Source organism: Gymnodraco acuticeps, unplaced genomic scaffold, assembly GCF_902827175.1.
Source record: "Gymnodraco acuticeps unplaced genomic scaffold, fGymAcu1.1, whole genome shotgun sequence".
NCBI lineage: Eukaryota > Metazoa > Chordata > Actinopteri > Perciformes > Bathydraconidae > Gymnodraco > Gymnodraco acuticeps.
Genome location: NW_022990741.1, coordinates 102,778 through 119,640, shown reverse-complemented (window position 1 = coordinate 119,640; position 16,863 = coordinate 102,778). Strand labels below are relative to the sequence as shown.

General features: G+C 40.8%; 1 protein-coding gene across 1 annotated transcript in view; it reads left to right on the top strand.

Moving 5' to 3' along the window:
• mtm1 (myotubularin 1) overlaps positions 1 to 16,547 on the top strand; it is a 67,694-nt gene extending 51,147 nt beyond the window's left edge. Inside the window, exons 13-16 of the mRNA XM_034231954.1 lie at positions 6,533 to 6,625; positions 7,716 to 7,829; positions 7,923 to 8,108; positions 14,609 to 16,547. Coding sequence (XP_034087845.1) covers positions 6,533 to 6,625; positions 7,716 to 7,829; positions 7,923 to 8,108; positions 14,609 to 14,797 — 582 coding nt within the window. The 3' untranslated portion in view covers positions 14,798 to 16,547. The remainder of the gene's footprint in view (positions 1 to 6,532; positions 6,626 to 7,715; positions 7,830 to 7,922; positions 8,109 to 14,608) is intronic.
• The last annotated feature ends 316 nt before the right edge of the window (positions 16,548 to 16,863 follow it).

The window sequence follows — 16,863 nt, the reverse complement described above, 5'->3', positions numbered from 1 at the left end:
AAAGTAGAAGTACTCAGATCTTGTACTTGAGTAAAAGTACAAGTACCAGAGTGTAGGAATACTCTGTTACAGTAAAAGTCCTACATTCAAAATGTTCCTCAAGTAAAAGTAGAAAAGTGTTATCATCAAAATATAGTTGTGCAGATTGGTCCATCTCAGAATAATATACAGTGGGGCAAAAAAGTATTTAGTCAGCCACCAATTGTGCAAGTTCTCCCACTTAAAAAGATGAGAGGCCTGTAATTTTCATCCTAGGTACACTTCAACGATGAGAGACAGAATGGGGGGAAAGAATCCAGGAAATCACATTGTAGGATTTTTAATGAATTAATTGGTAAATTCCTCGGTAAAATAAGTGTTTGGTCACCTACAAACAAACAAGATTTCTGGCTCTCACAGACCTGTAACTTCTTCTTTAAAGGAAGGCTCCAGTCATTAGATAGTTTTTCAAACTTCAGTATTTAGTGAAACATTATGTTTAAACCATACCCTGAAGAAATCAGCGATATTCCCCAGTAAATAATGATTTTATAGCTCTTTTTTTATCAAAACCTGTATATTCCGTCAGGCAGCTGCCATTTTGGCCATTTTCAGTAGTCACATGATCCGAAAAACTAGGTCGTGACGTCATCTATGCGTTCACTTTGTAAACACACGACGAAAACATGGCGGAGTATTTGAGTTCGGACTCGTCAGCCGAGGAAGAAGTTTAGAAAAATAAAGTCCAGGCGGACTTACTTTGAATTATCACTATAGGCAGGGCTGCACATAACAGGTGCGCATGCGCACCTCCGCCAAAAAAAGAGCACCGTATCATTTGAAAAAAGGCGCATTTGCGTACCAACATTGAGAGAGAGAGAGGGAGAGTGAGAAGGGAAAAGAGAGAAAAGAGAAGAGAGAGAGAGAAATATATTTGCGAGTTGCATATGAACCTATGATATTAACTCAGGGCCGGCCCGTAGCACTGGCGTAATAGATGTTCGCCTAGGGCGCCAGATCTGTGGAGTCGCTGCGCTGACAGCTCTGGGAGGAAAAAAACATTTTTGACCGTTGGTGCTCATCCTAATTTTCGGCCTTGATGTAACGATATTCACAATTAAGTAAATGTAACACCCTTTTCACCCCGGTTACACGTTTCATTTGCCCTGTATGATGGGCGCTGTAAGTGATGAAAATGGGGGATGTTGGCTTATCTGGCGCCCGCAGCTCACAGCCAAAGTGCGAGTGAGCGTGGGAGAGAGGGAGGGTGCACCGGTACCGGCACTGTTGTTATTAGAATCTGGTGCTAGCTGCTCTAACGGATATAAGAAGAAGATGTTTCTACAATAATGTGGAGGGAGAGTCCTCTCCAGTCAGACTGAGGCTGATAACTACAGCTCAGTGAGGTAAAGGACTCTTGAGTGTTTAGATAGTTCACTTTAGTCTAAGTTCAAACGGTTTGGTCACAATTGATGTAAACACATATTTCCAAGGCACTCCTTTATAATTATTGGGATAAACAGGTTTGAAATCATTCCAATGTATACTATAGGACAGTAACCAAAAATATCCTTTAAAACTGGAGAGATTAAAAAAAATGCATAAATAAATAAATGTTAAGGTAAAATAAGATATGAATGAACAACATAAATAAAATAAGTTACATTCATTTCTTATTGGCTATGGTAGGCTATTGGTTATGTTCACATACTTATTTGATTACATCCACTTGTCTAAGATGACAACAGTGACTTTCGACCCAAACCCAGCTGTTGACTTGTGGATGCAAGCAGCTAATCGCAGACTCAACCAGAGAGAAAGTAGTAGGCCTACATCATCAGCTACCATGTCTGACAGAGAGGAAGACAGCGAGGAGAACAGTCAGGAGGGTAGTGATGACAGCTTGTAGGATTACTGGTCGTGCTAATGTTGTTTTGTGTTCACCTCTGCATGTGTGTTCTGTGTTCACCTCTGCATGTGTGTTCTGTGCCATGTGTCTGGCAAATAAAGTCAAGACCCCCTCAAAAGTTACAGTTTATTTCATTTTAAGGATGAGCACCAAGCAACATCTCCAGGTGCTCCTTTGAGAACCAGGGCAAAAAAGTTATGTGCACCCCTGACTATAGGTATTCATTCCATCCAAATACAACTGTAAAAAAAATAATAAACATACTCTGTTATCCTCTTACCGAAATTGCGTCATTTGCAGGAAACAACGTCTAAGGAACCTTAATATTTAATAAACTATGAATATTTGATATCCATATAACGGGAAAAAAACTAATTTAACTGATCTTTTTAATTTTTTTCTTCAAAAAAACCACACAATGCTAACAGTGAGCCTCTGAATTAGCCCAGAGCGAAAAATGCTAACCTATTACTGCACCGAAAATCACTCCTAGCTCCGTTATTACTTATCCTAGCTGCACATCCAACACATAGTTTATGATCGTAAAGACACAGAATCTAACGGTGCTCACCTCAACATTGAAAGATACAAACTCGCGACGTTATCAACAAAAACGTACATCAAAACAAGTGGTGCTAGGTATTAACATGCACTAGGCTAACATGACTTACCTTGGTCTTTGTCTGATCTTCAATGGCATTACAACGATAAAAACGATGATGTAGTTAATCCATAGGTTAATATCCAATGTGACTGTGTCCCCTTTGAAATGTTCTGATCTATAAGCAATACAACTGCAATTCCGTTATCTGCTGTCCGCTCTGTGCTCCGTGCGCTCTGTGTCCTGCAATTCCTACTTCCTTACGTAGTAAACAATAAGTAAAGTCTGCTGAGTAATGTGCTTACGCTGGCTGGCATTGGCAGTGCACTGCATCCCCATTAAGTAATGGTTGATTAATAAATCCCATTTTATGTTTCATCATACTCTCAGAGAGTAGTCATCCGGAAACTTGAAATGTTCGCTGCCTGTGGATCTTTCGGTTCGGGCCGAGCACATTTCGCTAGCCACTACCTCCGAACGTACTTCCTACGCTTACCCGTTGGCAATAGATGGAACCGAGTATTCCGTGGATTGTTCCTCTCCGAATTGTGGCAATGTTTCGCGATACAATGAGGCATATTTCTATAGAATTGAGAGAGTAACTAGAGTAAACAACATGAACAAAGCACATCCGTCAATTTGTCCTCGACACCAAACGCATAGTTCACGTCACTTCCGGTAAAATAAGTCATGTGACTCGTCAAAATAGCGCCGCCCACAGGGTTGATGTTATTTCGGTAATTAATCAGCTTAAAATCACTGATAACGTCATCGGATTAAATTTTTTTTTTAAAAAGACTGGCAGAGACTGGTCTGTTTTATCGGATGATAATTATTTAAACATGCGTGTCATGAGCATTCCCTCTCTTTAAGAGCCTCCTCTGTCCTCCACTCACCTGTTTGAACTCGTTATCAGTATAAAAGACACCTGTCCACAACCTCAAACAGTCACACTCCAAACTCCACTAAAGACCAAAGAGCTGTCAAAGGACACCAGAAACAAAATTGTAGACCTGCACCAGGCTGGGAAGACTGAATTTGCAATAGGTAAGCAGCTTGGTGTGAAGAAATCAACTGTGGGAGCAATTATTAGAAAATGGAAGACATACAAGACCACTGATAATCTCCCTCGATCTGGGGCTCCACGCAAGATCTCACCCCGTGGGGTCAAAATGATCACAAGAACGGTGAGCAAAAATCCCAGAACCAGACGGGGGGACCTAGTCAATGACCTGCAGAGAGCTGGGACCAAAGTAACAAAGGCTACCATCAGTAACACACTACGCCGCCAGGGACTCAAATCCTGCAGTGCCAGACGTGTCCCCCTGCTTAAGCCAGTACATGTCCAGGCCCGTCTGAAGTTTGCTCGAGAGCATTTAGATGATCCAGAAGAGGATTGGGAGAATGTCATATGGTCAGATGAAACCAAAATAGAACTTTTTGGTAAAAACTCAACTAGACGTGTTTGGAGGAGAAAGAATGCTGAGTTGCATCCAAAGAACACCATACCTACTGTGAAACATGGGGGTGGAAACATCATGCTTTGGGGCTGTTTTTCTGCAAAGGGACCAGGACGACTGATCCGTGTAAAGGAAAGAATGAATGGGGCCATGTATCGTGAGATTTTGAGTGACAACCTCCTTCCATCAGCAAGGGCATTGAAGATGAAACGTGGCTGGGTCTTTCAGCATGACAATGATCCCAAACACACCGCCCGGGCAACGAAGGAGTGGCTTCGTAAGAAGCATTTCAAGGTCCTGGGATCTCAACCCCATAGAAAATCTTTGGAGGGAGTTGAAAGTCCGTGTTGCCCAGCGACAGCCCCAAAACATCACTGCTCTAGAGGAGATCTGCATGGAGGAATGGGCCAAAATACCAGCAACAGTGTGTGAAAACCTTGTGAAGACTTACAGAAAACATTTGACCTCTGTCATTGCCAACAAAGGGTATATAACAAAGTATTCAGATGAACTTTTGTTATTGACCAAATACTTATTTTCCACCATAATTTGCAAATAAATTCTTTAAAAATCAGACAATGTGATTTTCTGGATTTGTTTTTTCTCATTTTGTCTCTCATAGTTGAGGTATACCTAGGATGAAAATTACAGGCCTCTCATCTTTTTAAGTGGGAGAACTTTCACAATTGGTGGCTGACTAAATACTTATTTGCCCCACTGTATATGATATGTTGTATAATGATTGATCTTTAAAGTGTTCTCAAAGCTGGTAAAGGTACAGCTAGTTTGAATGACTTTGTATACTGCAGGGTAGCTTGTGGATTTACTCCAGGTGGAACTAAAGTCTGATTTAACACTTGATTATATTTCACATCATTCATCCAGATCTGTCAAGTAACTGAAGGTATTAAATACATGTAGTGGAGTAAAAGTACACCATTTACCTCTGACTTGTGTTTACTGCCAACCTAAAAGTACCTCAAAAATAGTAATCAATAATGTATTGAAAAGTAATTTGGCTAATTGTTTTATATTGGCTCAGCCAGGTTATATGGGATGCCCAGTCTACGTACAGATGGGTCACTCATTTTGAAATATTAAACTTAGTTTTCTTTTCTTTAATTGTTCATCCTCATTTAGAATGCTATCACAAAACACACAGTTGGTTGTTTATAGCATAAAGAACATCTGATTTAATGTGAGGTAGGGAAATAATCATTTGCGTATAAGTATGTGTATATAAATATGTAATTTACAACAGCTGTAAGATGCTTGAAAATGCACCTTGAAAATGCTTGAATTTGACTTTGGAAAAGGTGTAAGAACCCTGAATATCAATAACTGCCATTTAGCAAAGCTGAATGTCTCAGGGTTCTTACGGCCATTAAAAACCCGGAAAAATCATGGAAATTCAAAAAGCTAATTCCAGGCCCTGGAAAAGTTATGGAAAACAATATTTTTCCCAAAGTTTTGGAAAAGTCATGGAAATGTAACTAAAGTTGCATCAAATATAATTTATATTTTATCCATCTAATAAATACTGTATCGTATAGTACTGAAACGTAAAATGGCATTTAACTGACGAGGCATTTTGCTGGTGAGAGATTTTAGTTGCTTTAGCGTGTAGAAGCTAGTAAGCCTATTTGATTTGTTTTAGATAGGCACAACATGTTTCATATGCAGACCTTATTTTCCTGTTTCATGTTAAAATAAACAATTTTCAGTGGTACCACTGAGAGAGTAATTTTTTGGTCATGGACAATTAGGTAAAGTTCATGGAGAAGTCATGGAAAATCATTGGTGAAAAAGTGTATGAACCCTGATGTCTACATATTCATTTATGTTACTACTATATGGTCCTGAAACCCAGAAATAACTAACCATTTGACCACTTCCGGTTGCTTCGTCTCCAAGTCAGAGGTTTTTGTGGTTAGAAGCCTGAAATAAGGTCTGTGGTTAACACAAGTTGCAGAGTTGTTCATGTTTTGTTTTCCGATATAAAATACGTCATTGGTATTTATGTTCAGCCATGCAACCGTGAACTACTAGCTTAGCATTAGCTTTTAAATTCGGGCAATTGTATTTAGGCTTAAGAGTCACAAAGTGGTGTTAATATGTGGAAATTATCCTGCTAAAAGGTTGAATGTGTGAGTGCCACAGATCTTATTTTCTGCAAAATACAAAGGGGAAAACCCATTGCTTTTGTAGAGGGACCCCCTGGTGATGCTACATTCTGGGTCAGCCTACAAAACATTGATCATCACTGCACAATTCTATACGCATTGTTTTATTCCACTGTACAGTATTTAGTTTTACATTTCTAGATTTCATTTTTTATTTATCTGAATTTATTTGAACTTTAGGGTCCCCTGCACCCTTCTCTTGCACTATTTTATTTCTATTTCTTCTTGCACTAGCTTTATTTCTCGGTATGTTGCACTGTAAGAGACTTAAGATTTGTATTGCCAAAACTACAGTTCAGCTGTTACAGTATACATTTCACTATAAAGTATTTGAGCCTCAATCTTGAATGTTGTCCCTATATCTAAAAAACGTGTTAGTTAAGCGTGTGTATGTGTGTAGAGAATAGGTCACGGCGACAAGAACCACGCGGATCAGGACCGATCCCCGATCTTCGTGCAGTTCATCGACTGCGTGTGGCAGATGACTAAACAGGTATGTATCTGAATCATCACGCTGCATATTATCGTGTGGGAATGTACCCTTAAAGGCATTTCTATCATCCGTCACATGGGTGCTATAATAGTCTAATTTAAACCAAGATGAGAGGCTTTTCCATATTTATAGCTAGAGCCGGCAGTTGGGGTTTAATTAGATGAAATTGCCACAAACAGCCTCCTGAAAAGACACCGCTGCACTCTTTAAATCATGGAAGCAGAGTAGAATGTCTGGTGAGCAGAACTCGTGGGAGTCTTATTTTGCTATTTTGGTTTATGTAAGTGCAGCAGCTCAAAGTGCAAAAAGGCGGATTATAAATATATATATTGGAGGTTGTGGTGGTTAATAAACACAGCAGAGAGACTGCACATTTGTAGTTTTATGTGTGTCCTGCTGCCTTTGGAAACATGCTGGGATTTAATGAGCTGAAGGAGAGGTTTTTAATTTCAAATCAAGCAGCTGTGGACAACTCGTACTGGGAGAGTCAGTAGACTGTAGTGAGCTACATTTCCCTACATGTTCCCTGTTACTGTCCTTTGTCGCTGTTTCTAACCTTTTTTAGCATGTTTTACACATTTTAAGGTGTACTGGGGTGCTTTAAAAGGTGCCTCTAAATACATGTTATTATTATTGATTTTCTTTATTACATAGCTTTTTTAATTAATATATCTATTAATTCATTTTTATTTATATTAAGGATTAGCAGATGTTCCTGCTTGAACTGATTCAAACAAATCTACTGGATCTGAGGTTTGATTAACATAGTTTGTCTGAATCTTAGCATTTTTAATCCTGACGTGTGAGCCTCATTATCAACCAAAATATATTTGTTCTGCCTCGTCTGAACAATCCTCCCACATTTTCACGCCTTCCTCTCACCTGAACATGGTGCTCGCTGCAGGAGAACACAGGTTGCTGCTCTGCGTGTGCTGTTAATTGCACCGCAACAAAAAAAAGGACCCTGAGTAGGCGCATTTTATCACTTCATGGCGGTGCTATTCACAGTATAACAAAAACAAGGAATTTATCTTAAAGACCAATCCTACAATCTGCTGAGATGAGGAGGCTGAATTTTCTCTCCTCTCAGTTTCCTACAGCCTTTGAGTTCAATGAGCGCCTCCTGCTGACCATCCTGGATAATCTCTACAGCTGCTGCTTCGGGACTTTCCTCTACAACTGTGAGAGTGCACGAGACCAGCACGTAAGACTTTAACACTCCCGCCCCTCCCTAAAGCTGACTTTAACTTGCAGAGGATTATTTCTAAATGTCTCTCTTTCTCTTCTCTCTGTCCAGGAGGTGAGGCTGAAGACGGTGTCTCTGTGGTCTCTGGTCAACAGTAAGACGGAGATGTCAGAGATGTATTTAAACCCCTTCTACACCCCCGAGTCCGGCAGGGTCCTCTACCCCGTCGCCAGCATGCGCCACCTAGAGCTGTGGGTAACGTACTACATCCGCTGGAACCCCCGCATCCGACAACAGGTAGGAGGGCCTCTGTGTGTTATATTTTACTATGATCTGCACTAGGCCCCAGACCAATTTTGATTTGTATCAGTTTTAAAGGGGTTTGTTTGATACTGTATCTATGGCAGTAATTATCTCTTCTTTGTGAAACTAATTGATCAGAACAAGGGCATGCAGTAGGTGACTACTAGACAACTTTGTAATGTTGTGTCATTATTCCATAACTAAAAGGAATAGACAATTGAGAAGGCATCACCATTTTTATAGCCACTGTATGAAAAGAATAGTTTAAATCAGGGGTTCTCAAAGTTTTGATGAGTGAGGGCCAATTTAGGTACCCAATATTGGATTGAGGGCCGCCCAAGAAAAAACGGAACACAAAATAATTCCAAAACAAATCCTTTCTTTATTGTACTAACCAATTACCGCAACTCGCGAGATGCCTAGTTGCCATGCAAACTTTCCACAAGCTGTCATTCATAATTTAGGAATGACAACCCAGGGGGCGCATTTTTACCATTCTTAACCCTCTGGAGTCTAAGGGTATTTTCTCGATTTTTAGATGTTTTCTTAAATCACCTTTTAAATGTATTTCTTCTAACATGGCACCCCATGTGTTAAATATCAAAATCTCTGGTCTTGCTATATATGCATATTGCTCACCTTAGAGCACTGTTTGATGAGATAAGTAGCTCAAAAGCTTAAAATGTGAAATCTGATTTTTGGAAAATCTTCAAAACACAAATTTACTCATGTGATCGAATTGTTTTGGTGTTTTAGATTTGGTTACCAAAGTCCTAGGATCACAAAAGCAGTGAAATATTTGAATTACACTGTATATAAATGTGTTATTCATGTCTAAAATGAAAAACATTAAATTCAAATTTTGAGTGAAATAGGTGTTTATCACTCTACTTTCACCACAGCAGGGACTGAGATACATCAGGACTGAATAATGACTTCATATTACATACCAAGGTTCATGTGATGTGTACAAATACAAATTGAGCATTCAACCTTTTTTTTCAACCAACAATTTATTATAAATATGTTTTTTTCAACCAACTATTTATATAAATATAGGAAACAGGAAAATCTCACTATTTACAATATTGAACATCAGAACTTTCAACCAACTATTCATTATAAATGTCAAGACAGTGTCAAGGTCTTTGTCTGTCTTCCAAGACAGTGGGTCTGGCTGCTGTGAAGATGGGGGTGATGGTGCATGGGCTGCTGTGTAGGTGGGGTGTACAAGTGCTATACGAGAACTCCACGAGACCTCCTTGCTGGCTGGGTTGTAGGTGATGGCTGTGGTGGAGCCTTTGTGCTGAGGTGTATCTTGACCTGGTGGCAGCCGCAGATGGAGGCAGCTGTAGTGATGATGGTTTGCTGGTCCTTGGTGGTGATGGCTCTGGTGAAGGCCCTTGAGCCACAGTAGATCTTGACCTGGGGGCCGGCACAGATGGATGTTGTGGCTACTGGATAAACGCCGCCTGTGTAGGACAATAATTACAACTAATTGCATTTAAATAAAGTTCAAGTAAAATGTTGCTCAAGCACAAATAACAATGCACACATAAAAATAAAGTTTGGGAGGTTACAGAAGGAGTCTCTCTCGATCTCTCTCTCACACACACACACACACACACACACACACACACACACACACACACACACACACACACACACACACACACACACACACACACACACACACACACACACACACACAGGTATTTCCAGTTACTTTACATTCAGTATAAAATCACAGACACGCATACATAGGCTACATCTGATTACAAAGTCTCATCTGTACAGGACGGTAAAATAATAACAGGCACACATATAAATAAATCTATGACAAAGTCTCATCTGTACAGAACAGTATGATAAAATAATCGATGGCAAAAACATGTCACTGTAAATGTCTCCGTTGTGGGACGAATAAATTATTAATTTAATCATCTACACATGTAATCTCACTTTTACACACCAAAATAACGTTAACACAGAGTAAACGTTTGCTAATGGAGTCTATTTTGTCCCAATAAAAAGTTCATGACTATCGATAAAAAATATATATCAATAAACCTATTGTTCATTTTTGCGGTATTCCCCACACATTGCCAGTACACTATTACTGTAATATTTACACCTACCCATGTCCAAATGGATCCTTGTTGTTGTCTTTGTATTCTTCTTCTTCTTCAGAAGAGTGGAAGACTTCAGGTTCTGAGGCTCTATCTTCACTGCTGCTAGCGAAAAAATTCTCTAGCGAAGTCGGTTTTAGACATTTTCTCTGTCTCTCTCTCTCTCCCCTCACAGACGTAAACTGATGGGAGACACGTGGTTTATGTTTTGTTTACTTGGTGGGTAGGTCCTTAGTGATTTCTCGATGTCCATTGGTCATTTCAGATCATGATGGCTGCCGGCCGAGATTTCCTTGACGGACACACAAATCCACCAATCCCACACAGTGTAAAGTCAAGCTGCTTTGAGCGGCCATATTGGCTGCTGTGCCCTGGTTACAGTCTCACAGGAGATACCGCTGGAAAGCTACTCATTCTAATTCTTACTAGATACAACCATGGAGGATTAAAATATAACGCATGCATTTCAGCGTGTCACATTAACTATCGCGGGCCGCCAGAAACATTTCCGAGGGCCGCCATTGGCCCGCAGGCCGCACTTTGAGAACCCCTGGTTTAAATGATTGGAGAAAAAAGTTCCAATGGTATGGGACATTTCTATTTTTATTGAGACTTGAACAAATATATTTATTTTATTTAGTATAGGTTTTCCCAAGGATATTTATAGACAACCAGGCTGTGCTAAAATGGCATTTCATGTTTTGTTGTTGACATTTAACAACCCTTTTTTCGTAACTGTCCATTGCGTTGTAATCCCTATATACCAGGCATGGGCAAACTAAGGCCCACGGGCCATATACGGCCCGTTGGGCTTTTGAATCCGGCCCCGCCGAATATTGGTACAAAATTGTCCAAATTATAGTAACCGCATTCATTTTGCCTTTTTCCTGCAATACCCGGCATTTCAGTTGATCCCACTAGATGGCGCACTCTAGACACAATTGACCTTTGCTGGAGTCTGGTCTATTCTCTGGCCCCACTCCGCAACCCGGCAAGATCAGAGAACCAAATATTTCACGCTTACATTGGAGGGGGCGAGATTAAACTGAGCAATAACAGTTCATGGCGAGTACGGCGAATACAAGTTGTAACAAGCAGTAGCGCTGAGCAAAGTGACTAGAACGCAACCACACACTTATAAAAAACACTTATATAAAGTAAGGCAACACTAACCAGGCTTAGTGTGATTCTGTTTATTTGACCTTACTTTAATAACCATCCGTTCACTGTTATTGACCATTGTGAAAAGGCAGACGTTTTCCTGTTGTTTTGTATTATTGCAGCTATCGGATGGAATCAATACATGGGCTACATGTGGCCATCACAAGTAAAATCATAATGAAAAATACGCCGGTAAAATATGCGTGTAAAAAACGGCTTATGCCACAATATGATAGTAACAAGTAGTCAAGATAGTAGTCTGATTAGCACTGTAGAATGCCAGAGAAACTTTCATAACAGCGTTGTGATGCCAAACAGCTTTCAAACTAAAACACATTCACTTATGGGGGATATTTATCAGCTGCTTGTGACAGTCAGACAATGAAAACTTTACAGCGGCCGCTGCCGCGAGTTAACGGGAGAGTAACTCCGGTAGACGAGCAGCACTGCAGCGGGCAGTAATGCAGCTGAACCACATTAATAAACAATGCACCACGGCACTCTGGAGAAAGGTATAAGGTTGGAGAAGTAGTTCTTTAATTTAATCTGGCTTCGTATAATTAAAAACTACCAGACGCGGTCTGGTGGTCTCTATTGATGTTGTTGAGAGCGGTGTTGCGGAGAAAATCAGCGACGTAAAACGTTGTGTGGGTCATAAGAAGGCACGTAAACGGTTACGTCATGATGTAAACGATGACGTAATGACGCAATAATTCACCTCTGAACCTGCATCTGTAACAATGAGTGGACCAAAGAAAAGAAAAGTCAACATTGAGTGCCGAGTGTATAATGAGGAGTGGACAGCTAAATATTTTTTCACCGATCTGCTACTGGCCCGGCCCGTCTGGCAAATTTTAAAACTCACAGTGGCCCCTGAGCCAAGAAGTTTGCCCACCCCTGCTATATACCCAGGGACGGACTGGGGGGGATTAATTGACTGACAGGCCCACTTATGGCGCATTTCCACTGCAGCGGGTAGCCCCGTATGAGCGTCCTTAATCGTCCTCAAGCGGCCAGGCCAGTTTTTGGTGGCCTTTCCATATAGCGTAGCACCGGCTAGCGGGTACTTTTTCCGGCCCCATAAAATCGTGGTTCTATCAGGCCAGGGCCAGGGCTGAACTAGTGACGTCAACACTCTCGACTGCTGATTGGTCAGAGAGAATCGTCACAAGATCGTGCGCGAGATCATCCCTAGCGTCGCATATATATCTAGAAGCAAGCTTGCAGCATTTTTATACACAGCATTTTTGTAAACGGAGGAGCTACAAAAATGGCAACGTCAAAGAAAAGCACACCGTGGTCGACCGAGGAGGTGACGACGTTCCTACATCTCATTGGGGATGATCAAATCCAGCGGGAGCTCGACGGAACAACTTTGAAATGTGAAAGTGTTCCAGGATGTCTCTGCACAGATGCCCCGCCTACACTGCGTTGCTACCCCAGGTCCTAAACTGTAATGGAAATGCACCACGGCCTGGGACGGCCAGCGAGGCAGCCCGAGGCCTGAGCGAGGACGCTTAGAGACGCTTAAACGGGGCTACCCCGCTGCAGTGGAAATGTGCCATTAATGCGCGGCATGTATCGGCCGGCCAGCGACGAAAGTATGTTACTTAACAAAAAACCCTATGCATTTTATGTTATTTTGGACCATTATTCATATAGTAATCACATTACCTGAGCCCTTGAGTTGCCTGGAGTAAAATAGTTAAAGCATATATTTAGTGATTTTAATGTTAACAGATCATTGATGCAATAATATTTGGACCCAATATGCCTGACTTGACACATGGAATAAAACATGGGCGTAGGAAGCATCCTCAATGTGGGTGAGACCAATTAACAGGGGGTGTGGGGCAGGTGGTGGACCTGGGGGGGTCAGGGCAGGGGGCATGCTCCCCCAGGAAGATTTTTTTTTTAAATGTTGAAGTTAAATGCATTAATCTGGTGCACTTTGAGAGCAAAATTAGTGACTAAATCTATGGATACATCTCTCAACACCCATATGAAACAGAACTGTAAACAGATTTACTTTTCAACATTTATTTGAACAGCAAGTGGAGGCAAAAGTGACTGCACCCAAAACAATAAACCTGCTAGCTAACTAGCCTAAACTCAGTAACAGAATGTGGGCAACACGTTCTTCTCCACAGCCGCACGATCTCTGAGTCAGACGTCACTTCCCCCTTTTCTATCCTACGGGTACAGCCACTCCCCCTGAACCCTGTTTCCCTGCCAAAAGGCGCATTTGCGCACCAACATTGAGAGAGAGAGAGATATTTGCGAGTTGCATATGAACTGGTAAGATAGCAGGGTTTCCCACACATAGACTTTACCTGGGCGGGCCACCCAGGTATATTAACGGCCGCCAAAGTATAATTCGTAAGCCGTTTAGGTTTGATTTTTTTAATCCGTCCGCGAGCACGACGGCATCTGTCGATCCCTCGCTCTACCCCCTCGCTATCGTGTGAAGGGTCTGCTTTATGCACTCCGCACAGTAACCCTGCTGCGAGGCTCCGGTGAACAGTCCATGAGCGTGCTCACTAGCGCAACTTCCCCCCCCCCCCCCCCCCCCCGTTTATAAAGTCAAGTACCCCTCAAAAGGTCCGGTTTATTTCATTTTTAAGGATGCGCACCAAGCAACATCTCCAGGTGCTCCTTTGAGAACCAGGGCAAAAAGGTTGTGTGCACCCCTGATCATAAGTATCAATCAATCAACAACTTTATTAATCCCGTAAGGGTCAATTGGTTATGAGCAGCTTATGTCAGGATGTATTTATTATCTGTAGCATAAGTCCAAAAGTCAAAAATCTATTTCCAAAGATGGATGCAATCTTTTACATAATTCACAACATATTTATATCACCAAAATATTCAACTATAACTCAATATTTGTTGGTGTTCAGCTTTTAAAAAAGCGCATTTTCATGAAGTATGTACTATTTTGCAAGGGAGACACAAACTGACAGGTTATTTATTAAATCAAATTGATGAATTCCTCATGTATTCTGATGGTGAACTTCATTCAAATCAGGGGTTTTGTTGGTTTTAAAACTATTTTTAGTGTGATTATGTTATAAATGATGACCCATATGTGAAGCTTTAATCGCAAACCTCAACATGGCTTCAATGCATTTTCTTTTTTTAAAGCATCTTTCTGTGACGCCTTAGTAAAGTGTGTGTTGTGTGTGTGTATGTGTGTTGCAGCAGCAGAGCCCGGTGGAGCAGCGCTACAAGGAGCTGCTGGCGCTCAGAGACGAGTACTTGAAGAAGCTGGAGGAGCTGCAGCTGTCCGACTCCTCCCCTTCCTCCCGTCTGGCTAACACCCCCAACTCCTCCTCCTCCACCTCCTCCACACCACCACAGCAATACACACAACTACAAACTCCCCTCTGAGGGCTGGAGACACACACACACACACACACACACACACACACACACACACACACACACTCAGATCTACTTATTGACTTGCACTTATGTCCTCTGATTCCTGTCAGTCTCACATACAGGGAACTAATACGTAAAACAAAGAATGCTTACAAGAGTTTAGATTTTATGGGTTATTCTAACATGTGAGGGTGATTTATGCAATATGTCACAGTACAGCCTTGTCACAAGATGTTTTGTACACACACACACACACACACACACACACACACACTCACCACACAGGGAAGCCTTAAAGACATTCAGTGGCTTTCAGTCCAAGGGCTTTTTACACACAGGGCACATAGTGGATGTGTATAGGCGTTCATTTATTCTCTTCTATAGATAGATCCCTTTAGCTTTCATTTGTTATGCTAGGCTAACCGTGGAGTCTCTCATGCACAGCTCAAGTCAAATTAGTGTTGTTTTTTACATTTTAACTCAAAGTGTGATTATCAATTTAACTTTTTCACAAGATCTTGAACTGCCAACTCCACTCCCCGATGAAAATCCCTGAGATGCACCTCAGATTATTTTTGTCAAGCGTAAGAATAGATTGTTTAAATAATATGAGGTAAACAGAAAAAAAGTTATGAAAAAGGGAGACAATACATTTCTTGGAAACACATTTCACAGTGCGCACAAAGCGAGGTTACACTTTTGTCCCGCCTACGTCCCGCTACACAAGCGTTAGTGTCCTGTGTGAACAAAGCGAAATGCTAATCAAGTTTCTCACACTACTTCCTGCTGCACTGCACCACTCCCTTTGCTTTGAGGAAGTGTTAAGAACGGCTGTATATATCAAGCATTTCAGATTTGGGTGGTTGATGTGGAATTAGTTGCTTATCGACTGACGATGAAAGCTAGCATTGTCACGTTTGGTTAGCCACTGCTAACAGCTAAGCTCGCCTAAGCAGTATTGTTCAGCACTTCCTAAGCTAGAGAGCAAAATTACTTCTAGTCAACTAAAGAGTTTGGCTAGAATCAATCAGTAATATGCTTTAATAAATGCAACTTTGGAAATATTTTCATATGCTCAAGATGATCTTGGGACATGAAGTGGTGCTGGCCCCTGATCCTGGATCCCCTCTAGGGACATGAAGTGGTGCTGGCCCCTGATCCTGGATCCCCTCTTGTGCTTCTGTTCTCAGATCCTGAATGAAAGTCAGCCATGGTCCATGATAGCCTTACCATGCCAAGATGTTTGAAACCAGCCCCAGTTATAGGGACAGGGGGCAGAAATTAACCAGTTACTCTCACTCCCCCCCTTTACTTTTCTTTTTTTTTGTAAACCTGAGTGATTCTAGATATTCTATCCACAACAAAAGTCTCATATGAAACTTAATCTCATAGAACGTGTGCCTTTTGGACAGGTGTTGATATATCCCCTCCTTGTTTCATGTGGGTCAGTTTTTACATTAGAAAGGGAAGTTTAAGTCAGAATTAAGGGTTTATTCTCCATTTGCCAGTTATCTGATTAATTTAGGTAACTGTCATTGGATGGACTTGTTTACAACTGCTTGCTTGGTTGTCTCTCTGCTCATGTTTTTGTCCAATTGGAATCCAGCTTTGAGTAGCAAAGCAAATACTGTTTATCTGAAGATATTAGTTGGAAATTTGTGCAAAACGGGTTATCAAAACCTAACAAAGATGGCGAAAGCTAAAACAAAATAAAAATTGGGGAAATTATCCTTGATTTTAAATGGAAAGTAACATACAAATGTAATAGTAAGAGATAAAAATGTCTTTCACATGGAGAATTTAATGGTAGTCAAAAAATTAAAAAAATACATTAATCGATCGATAGGAATGATAATATAGATATTGATGAAATATTTAAATAATAGGGTTTTAGGTTTAAATTAAATCAGTCAAAGTTTAGAGATTTATTTTTTTAATCAAAGTATTCTTTAAAAATAAGGTTAGTGATATCTCATATTTTTGATATTTTTTGCAAAAAAAAGATATATACTGAAATTATTGACTAATGACTTATTCTGACCTGATAGATCATTATGGACTTACCTAGAGTA